The sequence below is a fragment of the Aulostomus chinensis genome, chromosome 12 (assembly GCF_037954235.1).
Source record: "Aulostomus chinensis isolate RoL2024-O1b breed Wild chromosome 12, RoL_Achi_v1.0, whole genome shotgun sequence".
Classification (NCBI taxonomy): domain Eukaryota; kingdom Metazoa; phylum Chordata; class Actinopteri; order Syngnathiformes; family Aulostomidae; genus Aulostomus; species Aulostomus chinensis.
Genome location: NC_141331.1, coordinates 15,794,733 through 15,806,760, shown reverse-complemented (window position 1 = coordinate 15,806,760; position 12,028 = coordinate 15,794,733). Strand labels below are relative to the sequence as shown.

The following is a 12,028-nucleotide window of genomic DNA, read 5'->3' as shown; positions in this document are numbered from 1 at the left end:
CCAAAACACAAAAACAAAACCGGAGTACAATTGCAAAATCGAAATTAAATGGCATTCCCTAAAATCACTAAGCAACAAAATGAAATAAATCATACATGTAATAAATACTGAATAATTTAATTTATTTATGTGCTTATCCACTTTAAGAATGCTTTTAACTTGTTTATATGAACTCCACAGAACCTCTCGTGCACTCCAAACATTCACAATAGCATCTTATAAATCCACTCAGCACAGCAGAGGGGATGAATGTTGTCGTTTGAAGATCATTTATCATTATACCACTATCCCTGTTTGTGCATGTGGATTATTGAACCGTCGCAATTCTTGTTAACATGACATGTCAAGAATGTCCTCAGAGAATTTGTTCAATTTGGAGCAGAAATCCAGTGGGAGTCAAGGACGAACAGCAAAGATTTTTGTGGTCAAAGGTCACACACGTCACCCGAGGAATAAAACCACAGTTCAGTAGTTTGAGTTAGTTTCATTTCATAGCCTTGTGCTATGCTGCTTTATGCTAATATCATTCATTCATTCAACTCCAACAAAACACACACACATACAGTCTCTCCTCTCTCTCTCTCCTTATGCAGACCTCCTCCTGAGTGGTTACAGCACCCCCTGCTGGCTTAGAAAAGGACTAAAGCGATTCCCCAGTGTTGAACCTTTTCTCTCATCTGCTGCGAGAACGACTCAAATTTGGAAGTTTCAAATGCATTTTTGTGCAGAAAAAAATTAAACACAAGTTACTTTGCAATTATATATCAAAAATGTAATTTGGAATGGAAGCTCAAGTGGAAAATGTTCACGCAGTACATTAGCATATACTTTCAACATTTTAAAATTGTGTTCAAATTTTGATATTACTTTTTAACAAAGTTGTTTTTCATATATCAGTTTCAAATAAGTGCAGTTAGTTTTTAAGTACAATTCCTCCTTTCACATTCCCTTATGATGTGCTTTTTTTAACAAAAAAAAAACTTTCAAAAACTGACTATTGGCTGACATATATGTAGATGCTCACGAGTTGTTGAATCCGTGTGTGTGTGTGTGTGTGTGTGTGTGCGTGCGTGAGTGTGTTTTACCCCTTTTAACACCAAACCGATCTCGATAGATAATGTCTGTAATGTGTTTCTTGGTGACCCTGAGACACGTCAGTTGAGTAAAACTGTCTGATTAACTACAAGTGTTGCTGGAGCTTGTTGACCTTTGCAAGATTTCTTTCACTCTTCACAAACCTTGGAAATTGGTGAAGTTGTGCCGGGAACCCCACTCGGTTTCTAGAGTGATTATTAGAAAAAGTACGAGCGTCTAAGTTGTGTTACAAATCCTCAGGAACTATCTAGTTCACACTCGTGATTCATAGTTTATTCTGGATCACTTGCTGAAAATCAAATCATACATTATACTTAAACATGAATTTGAAGTTGTGGAAACATATTAATACTACTACTAATAAGAAGAAGAAGAATAAAACCCAGTAATTTGTGTCAAAATATCATGAATATCATAATGATAGCATTGTTGGGAGTCATTTGATAGAAAGATCGATAGGTTTTGATTGAAATCGAAGTATTATTAGCAATTCAAATATATTCATATCCTTATTTATCTATGTATCCTCCAGTACACGTTGAGGGTTAAACTTGTACAAAAGCATAAAACTGAAGCGCTCAAAAACGTAATATGTTTGGTAACATTTCCCCGGTGTGTTCTTCTTCCTGTGTATGCATGCGTGTGTGTGTGTGTGTGTGTGTGTGTGTGTGTGGGCGCGCGCGTGTCTTTGCAGAGAAACACTAACTCGACACATCTTGACCACGTGTGACTTTTTATTGCGTTGGTTCACATTCCAAAAGAAGATACTGCCACACATCTATTATCAAAGAAGACTACAAGTTAGTAAAAAGGATTTTTTTTCTTTCCAAAGATTAATCATGTCTTCTTACATACATACAAGCGATGCAACAAAATACAAAAACTCATACATTACCAGTCATATCGCTTTATAATACACAAGAACCAGAGTCGTGCTTCAACAATGTTAAACGCTGTAATGTCATGTTGGTTCGTTGAAGGCTCTCAGGTTCCGCAGCATTGGATTATGGGAGGAGAAGGGATGGCTGGGGGTCACAAAGGGGTCAAAGCTGCCTTCTCTCTCAGAGTTTGTCTAGAGCCATTTGTTCATACCCCCAAAACCAACACTGAAGAGAAGTGTGTGTGCACACAAAGGCACATGTGACTCTAAAACCTGCACTGTGCAAGTCACACCATGTATGTAAACATGCAACTTCATGCTCAAATTTACTCTTGAAATTATCGGATCATCCTGCTCGTAAAACCTGTATGAAAGCGTCTGATCTGCATGGAAGCTACATGTTTATATGGGTGTGGTTTATCTTCGGGGTTTGCATGCAGAACTCAAATGTCAGCCGGAGACGAAAAATAATTCACGTAGGTTCAAGCACCTGCTACAATCTTACAGCATTTACATTTACAGATAAGGCACAAGAAATCATACAGTGGCAATAAACAAAGCCAGAGAATGTGAGAGGATGACAAATCTCATAGTGTATCATATTACTCGCTAATAAGTTGCTCAAATAGATGTATGATACTGCAGCCTTGGCATGTTCTGTCTTCATGGGGTTGTTACATCACAATTGAAAAGTGTTATTTCTCAAGACAGTGAAGTAACTAAAAACAGCAGCTCTGCACATTATGTACATTATTAGACATAAGATGGGGCTTTATGTACATTGGGAGTTGCCCCTACTTGTTTCTTTCTCTCTGAATTTGCAAGTCACAGGTATAGATTTTTTATTTTCTTGTGGAGGTCCAAAAAATGAAGTTGAGATTTTTTCACTGCCAGGTCAAGGATGCTTGTTTTCATTGATGAGCGCGGTTTCTTTTATTGTCCCGGCTCAAACAATACTTTGTGCTGATGGTGCATGATCTTTATCACCCGGACGCCTGTTTGCACAGCGCAAAAAAGAGAGGATTTGGCCTGAGGTGGCTACTATAGTTCATTCTCTGATAGGGCAAAATGAGCCCTGCTCTCTTCCATGGACAAATGATATCACAGTTCTAAACTTGAAGGCTACAAAATACAAGAGAATCTAAAATTAAGAGGTGCACATTGAAAAAGACATTCAACATGTGGTCTTTTTTTTGTGTGTGTGTGTGTTTTTTTTTTTCTTTTTTTCTTCACTACTCAGCTCTGGCTGCGCTACTTGGTATATAAACATGAAAAGGAGAGAAATGCTCGAAAACTGATGCACGTCTCTCTTCACTTGAAGGAATCCAGTGTAAATGGATGCACAGATGAGGTGTTTTGAGGGTAAAAGGCCTCGCACAGAGTTGAAACCTCTGAATGCGCAAAAAAAAAAAAAAGGTATGCTCTTCTCAACCTGAAAATTGACTTGTCTTCTTCATAAAGAGCTATATACCTGTGTATGTACCGGCACTTGTGTGTTTGATTGGTCTATGCGAGAGCCCTTTCACCCACGCCATTTGCAGCTGCACGCTGCATTTGCGGTGTGTCGCCGTTCGAATTGGAGCTAAAGTCAGTGCCTAACTACAGCGAAATTACTGATTTGCAGACACACAAGTATATCATAACTCTCCTTCCCCTATCTACTCAAACCCCATGTAAAAATGTCTAATCCTCCATTGTATATGATTAAAACTCTTTTGATAAAAAAATGATTGGTCTAAAAAGTGAACATGGATTTTCATCAAGTAAAAACGTTTTTTTTAATATAAGAACGTACTTATTTAAAAAAAAAAAACTATCGGGCCCCTCTTTAAGCTCTACTATTTTTGCTATTTATTTGCCACAAACATATTTTTTTGGTTTGGGTTTTGTTGTGTTTTTATCTGTCCCAGTTTATTTTCTGTTATTCATCTACTAGAGTGTGTGTGTTGAGTTAGGTGTGTGTGCTCTCTTACGTCTGATCTTTTCTGTGCAGGTGTACATGTGCTCGCTCTCACAGGTTCATACAGTGAGATCGTCTGACCTGGCCCTGCTGCTGGCTTTGCTCAGTCGGCTCAGTGGTCTGGTGTCTTCTATCGTATCCGGGGCCTCAATCCCTGCCTGGGCTGGAGTATCCCCCTCCCCGACGACTGCCTCCTCTACCTCCGCATCCTCACCCACAACCTCCTCCAGCCTCTCTGCTTCCACCTCTGCTGGCTGCACCTCCTCGGGCTCCTCTTCGTGTAATGTCACCCCCCCTGTTTCAGTGGTCTGGGCGTAAGAGGGCAGAGTCTCATCATACACTTTGGAGATGCCCTCCATGGGCAGCACCTCCTCCGCCTTCTCCTCCAGAGCCTGGAAGGGCGGTGCCCCTCTGCCAGCCTCCATGCCCACCTCCGCTAGGGGGTAGAGGTGAGTAAGGGGGGGAGCTTTCTCCTCCTCCAGCAGCCTGTATCCTTTCGCTCTCTGCAGGGAAGGCACGGGCAAGGGGGGCAAGCTCTTTGCTTGTGGGGGCAGAGGGGCTGTGCCCTCACCTTGGGCTGGGGCGGGGGCTGGCTTGCGAAAGACAAAGCGAATCTTCTTGAGGCCAAGATGACTGATCTCCACAAAGTTGAGGAAGAGTGAGACACAGGCTACAGCCAACATGAAGATGATGAACACGGTTTTCTCCGTGGGCCGAGACACGAAGCAGTCCACTGTGTTTGGGCAGGGCCAGCGGCTGCATTTGTACAGCGGCAGGATGCGGAAGCCGTACAGGAAGTACTGGCCTACCACGAAACCCACCTCAAAGAGAGTCTTGAAAATGATGTGGCAGATGTAGGTCCTCAGCAGGGTGCCCTCTAGCCGGAACTTCTTGCTTCCTTTTGTGCTGGTCTCCTTAGTGGTGCGGACACTTCCCTGGTCGGGCGCCAGAGGAAGACGCTCTTCGCTCAGCTCCTGCTGCCGACTAAGTTCTGCTTCCTCACGTTCCTTGCGTTTCTCCTCCATGTGGACATGGTGCACAGCGTGACCCACATACACCAGAGACGGCGTGGACACAAAGATGATTTGCAGCACCCACAGACGGATGTGGGAGATAGGGAAGGCCTCATCGTAGCACACGTTCTCACAACCAGGCTGCTGTGTGTTGCAGACATAGTCAGACTGCTCATCGCCCCAAACAAACTCTGCCGCCGTGCCCAGGATGAGGATACGGAAGATGAAGAGCACTGTGAGCCACACCCGGCCGATCACCGTAGAGTGCTCGTTAACTTCCTCTAAAATATTACCCAGAAAGCTCCAGTCACCCATGATCGGTCCGTAGCACTGCAGAATGAAGGGTGGGGTAGGGAGGGACACAGAGGGTGCAGGCGGACAGGGAGGGTGGGGTAGACAGGATTGACAAGGGGAGGGGGATAGAGAGAGTGCTAAAAGTAAGAAATGCAGGAGAGGAAAAGTGGAGCTTCAAAAATTAAAAAAAAAAAAAATTATAGCCGGAAAATTCATGCTAACATACTCAGACACTCTATTCGAAAGCCTTAAAGAAAGGAATACTTGAACAATTTTGGAGCGTTGGAGATCGCTCTGTTTCCGATGCAAGGAAATGAAAAGGAAAAATATTTTATCTAAAAGTTTTAGTCATCACTTCGGCTGTTTTTGCTCAGCGTAAACGCCATGAAGCGCGTTGAATATCAGCAGAAAATGCAAACCGTTACATTTGTTGCTTTAGCTCTAAAAAAAAAAAAAATTCCACAACCCATCAGCCAAATTAAACCCCTAAAAAAATGTCAGTTATATTTAGTTCCTCTTCTTTACAGTATTATATAGGTTAAATGTAATCAAATGGGCAACTTGCCACAGCTGCGGCTCCGTCGAAGTTGAGTCCTGTCCCGTTCTCTTGGCACCCGGCAGGGAAAAGTGAACTTTTGTCTGCCCTCTTTCCCACCTAAAGCCCTGTCCTTGTCGCCCCACTGAGCAGATGTGAATGAATCGGCTCTGATGGTTGGTTTTTAGTTTGCTGCAATATTTAAGCTTGGAGCCAGACGGCCTTTATTTGCTGGGCGACGTGTGGTGACGCAGGAGACAATAGGATCAACAGAGCCAGAGCGGGGATGTATGGGAGCAGGCCTCAGGCTCCCATACATCCAACATGGACACTGTACAAGCAGGGCACTGGGTCCACACAGCAGAGCAGCCCAGCTGAATGCATGCAATTTCCTCACACGTTCTGTATGTAGAAACACAGATACAGTAGATGAAGCAACAGCAGCAGCTGATGTGCCTCCAGCTGTGCTGCCAAATGGAAGAGGCTGGTAAGTCCCCAGTTCGGGCAGGGATGAAGGAGAGTTGACGTCCCAGTGGACCAACACTCGGTATTGTTCTTTGTGCAACTATCCGGCACTGCTATCATCCAGCATGCTAATAATTAAAGAAGCTTTTTTTTTTTCACGTCAGCCCCTGAAAAATATGGTCTGATTTTGGCATCTTGACACAAATCAGTGTGTATAAGAATCAATTTTTATTATTCTTTGCACTGGAAACAGCAGTGACAAGATCATGTCTCACATGCAGGATCTCAAATATCATCAATGATAAATTGATTTGATTTCTGCGGTTCAAGGTGACTTTACAACACAGGTTTCTGGACAAATGAAAGGGTTTTAATTCAAAAGGTCAAAGGTCAACGTCAGTGTGACATCATACCTTCAGGAAAAAAAAACCACATTCATGGGCAAAATCATCTGGCTAGAAAATAAGTCACTGAGATGGTAAAAGTAATCTTGATCTTAATAAAGATGTTATTAGTCAGAGTTTCAGTCTCCATTATTTGACTGATTTGGACCCTGAGGTTCTTGTATGACTCCGCCCTCTTTGCCTCTTTTCCCTGAATGAAATATTCAAGTCATTATTGTGATGACATTAATTTTGCCCCCCCCCCCCCCCAAATAAAACAACTTAATGTTTCATAGTTCCAAATTCCAAAGACATGGATGTCAATCAGAAATCCACTGGTTGTCGCAGCCATACAAGGTGATTCCAGGTCATTATGGTGTCGTGAATGTGTTGTCAGTCGTCATTTTGATCACTACATTTACAAGAAAATTACACCCACAATACCTCACATATTTCCTTGTTAGTTAGGACATTTATGTCTTCAAGTGATTTACAAATCCTTTGAAATCCCCATGGTACAATAAATTAACATTCTAGGAAAAAAATAGCCAACAGAAAAACATAATTATATTTTTTGGGTACCTTCGTTTGCACACGAGCTGCTACACTGCTGGCCTTGTGCAGAACGAAAGAAAACGGAGGTCCCTTCTTCCAAACCACACAGCTTCCATCTGTTTCCTGATATTTATTAATGTGTTGAGGGGAATAACTGTTCTCAACTGTACAAGTAAATATTTCCCCTTCTTTATGAGTCTAATCTCGTCAGTTCTTCATACGCTGTAAACGGATTATTAGCTTTTCATGATGGGAAAACGCTAAAATCTTCATGAGAAAATCCATTCCGTTATAAAAATGTGTTTCCACCTGGTAGACCACTGGCTCCTGATCGCTGTGCGCTCTTGTGTGTATCATATTCGCTGGAATGTGAAGAATGTCATCCATTGATTGAGAGGACGCACGGAAATGTCTCTATTAGAGAGGCTGTTCAAACCTTCGCTGCTCACAGAGGAAAAAAAAACCAAAACATCGATAAATCAGTAAAGCCCGAAAAATTTCCACCGAGGGCACAGAAACGTACGGAACACATCAACTGGCAGCTTCATTTTGAGCCTGAAAATGTTAAAAAGTGTAACTCTCTTGTTTTGTGTGTGTATATATGTATGTACACACACACACACACACACACACACACACACACACACACACAGCCAACAACAACTTATAAGTTGTACACAGTAGTCGCAGACATATTTTTATTGCCATGACATTTAAATAAATTTCAGATATTATGCTTTTTCTCTGTTGAAAAAAAATTACATCTATCATTCAAATGATTGGACTTTTTTTTTTTTCAATTTCTTATCTTTCTACAAATGTATTCATATATACATGGATTCAATAAAATATTTGCATTACGAAATTAAATTTAGATAAACTCTGTTCTGGATACAGGCACATAGTTGCAATAAATTTAGAATACCAGACATCTTATCCATCACAGGAATTCCTCATCAGTGCATCCAACAATTTAAAATTCCTCCCTGCTTTTTTTCATTCAACTTTGAGTGATGAAATATTCAGGTTTTTATCCATTTTTGTTTCACTGTTCCTTTTCAGCCTTATTGAAAAATAAACAGCTATTCAAAGTATTGAATCTCGGGTTAACAAATCAATCATCTTGTTTTTTTTTTTTAATTATTATTATTATTATCATTGTTATCGCTACACTCAAATTCACACGTTGTCACGAGATGACGGGCGTGGTTATTTTCGAGATAACGTGCTAAATAAACCAGATATCACAAGATAACACAATTACAAGCACGGCCTTTGTTGGCGCTGATGACAGCAGGCAGCATCAGCAAACACACGCATATTGTGTTGAACCTCGCCATTATGTAAGTATAATCAACAATACAGTGTTTCTTTGTGGCTGCATTCGATGTTTTACTCCACTACTTGTCTATATGAGGGGAGCCTTTGGTCTCTCTCCTCCTCCTCTGCTGCTGCGCCAACTCAAGCGACAGAATAAATCTATTCTTTTCTTTTTCTGAAACATCAGATTGTGAGATGGACTGAAAAACTACTTCTCATTGGAGGCTCTAACTAAAATGAAATTAAATGTTTCAAAGGGACTGAAAGGCTTTTCATGGCCGGGTGACAGGCCAGGGTAATTTACATGAAAATGTTATTTAACAACTGAGTCTAAAACAACTAAATCATGCAATGGGGCATTTTATATTTAACATTTTCAGTCATTTATTGTCATATTTAGATGTCAAGGTACTTCAGATAAAGTCCAAAGTTATAATCAGTTGAAGTCACGACTCCTTTTATGGAGGTATTTCCACTCTGCCCACCTTAGTACGACCAGCCCTCACCGTCTCTCAGCCAATGGCATTCGCTGTCCTACGTGACATCACTGATTTGATCAACCGGTCCACCTCCTGATGTTTGCCCTCTGATCGGCTGGTTGGAGGCGGATTCGTCTTCAGTGGTGTCATGTAACCAAGTACATTTACTTCAGTCCAAGTCTTTACTTTGAGTCTTTTCCTGTTTTACCACTAACAGGGGCATAGGGCCTATCTTAGAATACGCTTCTTATTCATCTTACACCTTTGCACACAAAACACACTTATAAAATGTGACCTTTTATGAGAATTTAAATGACCAAATCCGTGCAACTGAGACAAACTGAATGAATCTGTCAATCATTTAGAGCAGAAAAACAAATATATGATAATATATTGTCACATTTTCCTACTTTGAGTTACTCTTTTAAAATAAATGCTTTTTGATGGGGTGCTCTTACTAGTCACAGAGTATTTTTCTACAGTGTGGTGTTGGTACTTTTCCATCCTCTGCCACTGGAGTACTACTTGTTAGTTCTAGTGCTTCCTAGTGTTTCTTTCTGAGGACATCATTGTGTTACACTTGTATTGGGGAATAGTATGTCTTCACCATTTGCCCAGGACCTGTGGTATCCTTTCATATTCTTAAAAATGTCTCCAATAAAAAGCCCAGATTCTTGCTCTCCTCTGGGCCCTGGACGGCCCGTTGTTTCGGAGGACAGAAGCCATGTTAAGAGTTCGGTGGAGGCATCAGGGTGTATCCAGTGAGTTGGGGGACCAGGGGACTCCCTTTAAAGAGCTGTGTGTTGGTATAGTGGACGCTTGAATGCTAAGCCCTACAGTGGGCCCGTGAATGGCGCTAGGATTTCACACAAAGACATGATGTCATGATGTAGGGTGCGGACTCTATTGAGCACGTGCAGTGAGGCGTGAGGCCAGATTAGACCTCCGAAGCAGGGCACCAACTGGCTGTTAATCAGAATCCTAACACGCTAACAAACATATCGTACGGCGATCTGCCTACGGCGCGATGGTGCCACGCGCTTCCTGCTCACCGAGCCTTTGAAAGACAGGAAGCAACCGATATTTTACTTTTATAATGACCTTATCAATGTGATAATAAACATATATTTCTACTAACAATATGCATTATGTGATACTCACTTAAATTGGCAGGGATTTAGTTTGATTTGGCCTCCTGGTTGGACGTCGCACAATGAATGTCTCCAGCACTCCCCGAGGGAAATGTTTAGGAGAGTGTTCTCGTTCTAAAAACATGAGCAAATGCAGCAAGGGTGAAGGTACAGAGTTTTTTCTGTGTCGTGTTGCGGCTCATAGTTGACTTTTTCCTCCTTCCATCTACTGTTGACAGTGGGAGTTATCATCGACGGCAGCGGTGCAAGCAAGCAAAGTCGATCATGCATTCATACGTCTGCAAACAGAAGTTAAAGGTGCAGGAGAGAGGAAATCAGAGGAGGGGGAGAGAGAAACCACACAAAAACAATGTTAACACACATGCAGCATAATTAAAGATATAATAACAGGGGCCAGTTAACTGTTTAACCCTCAGTTAAATACCTGAGATCAGGTCTGCGTTTATTTCACTGCATAAAATATGTTAATAAATGTCTTAGTGATGAGTTTTGAAGCTTTTCTGTCTTGATAACTGTTGTTGCTAACTGGTGGTTAAATGAGACTGCAGAGGTTGTCGGTGGACATTAATCGTCACACTGAAATTGGAAGAAGTACAGAGTGAAAATGTAAAACCCTAGAAACCTCTGGTGACGTTAACTTCCTGGTTGTCCCACAAAAAATATGTCGTCCCTCGAACAACAGAAAAAAAAATTGAAAGAAGTTGGGACAATATCTCCTTCAGCATTGCCTGATGCCCTTTTGGTTATGAAAATGGAAACAATTGTACTTCAAGACAGAAACAAAACCGCTCTTGCCGAAGAACAAAAATCTGGTGACATTCTATACTTCACTTCTTAAAAAACACACCTAAATACCAAATAATTATCTAATTCTAATGTTAAGTTTTGCTTGTGCAGTTTCTTCCTGTTATTTCATTGCGATGAATATTGCATTTATTTTGAGTCGGTCCCACATTCACCTTCCTGCTGCCATCTGATCCATATCAGTGTTCATCTGGGAATATTATCTGACTGATAGGGTTTATTTTGATAATGTGTTTGAGAAGCCGCGGCGCAACGTGCTGTTGTGTCTCAGCCTGACTGACTCAGACAATGTAGGGAAACTGTAAGGAAATCAATGACGGACTAACATATTTAAGAATGAAAACACTGAGAAATAACACCAGTTTCATGGTTTAATACATGACACTGCCCCATCTGATGCATTTCTGCTTTCATATTTTCTTTTTAATGTAGATTTCCTAAATGGTCAACAGTCAGCACTAAAGTTTCGATCATGAAACACTCATATTCGCACATCACACATTTGATTTAAAGTTTTAATTGAAACTGATAGGGGGCATCCTTCACTAAGAAGACCAACACCCGACCAAATCTGTGCCTGCCAGCTGCAAAGGAGGCTCAGCCACTTCAGCCTCCTCCAAATAAGAGTTCAAATTTCTTGTGTGTATCAAATGAGAAGAGCGAGGCCGGAGAAGTCAAAGTAATTCCCTGCTGCTTCATTAAAGCTTGTGTGAACTCTCATCCTTCCGAGCTGAGCTGACAAAAGGAGTCGATTCACTGTCAACGAGCAGCTGAAATGATGCTGGCGCAGCAGGGCTTTGCTCATGATACTACAAATATCTCTTCACTTGCTCATTTATCTTCTTCATGGCTGCAAAATCAAGTTTTAAACTTGTGGAGCAACATAAGAAGAAATGAGTAGGTACACTGCATTCTCTGTATTTTTAATTTGCTATGGTTCAAACCAAGTATAAGACGTGTGAACTTCCGTCTCGATGACAGTAACGTGCTCAGTTGTGCTGTTGTGCTAACAGTGGTAGAGATTGAGTAAATTATGCAGATGTTGAGCTCTTCAGTCCTGACACACTTGTGCGTTTTCAGTTTGCGTGTCTTAA

General features: G+C 41.4%; 1 protein-coding gene across 1 annotated transcript; it reads right to left on the bottom strand.

Annotated features, from left to right (window-relative positions):
• Positions 1-1,895: 1,895 nt before the first annotated feature.
• Positions 1,896-5,959, bottom strand: gja8a (gap junction protein alpha 8 paralog a). Its single transcript, XM_086220477.1, has 2 exons — positions 5,808-5,959; positions 1,896-5,278 (listed from the first exon to the last, which is right to left on the bottom strand). The coding sequence occupies exon 2, from the start codon at positions 5,261-5,263 to the stop codon at positions 3,995-3,997; it is 1,269 nt and encodes a 422-aa protein (XP_086076603.1). The 5' UTR covers positions 5,264-5,278; positions 5,808-5,959; the 3' UTR covers positions 1,896-3,994.
• Positions 5,960-12,028: the final 6,069 nt, after the last annotated feature.

Excerpts from the sequence above, each read along its gene's own strand:
- gja8a (XM_086220477.1), bottom strand. The coding sequence starts at position 5,263 with ATGGGTGACTGGAGCTTTCTGGGTAATATTTTAGAGGAAGTTAACGAG.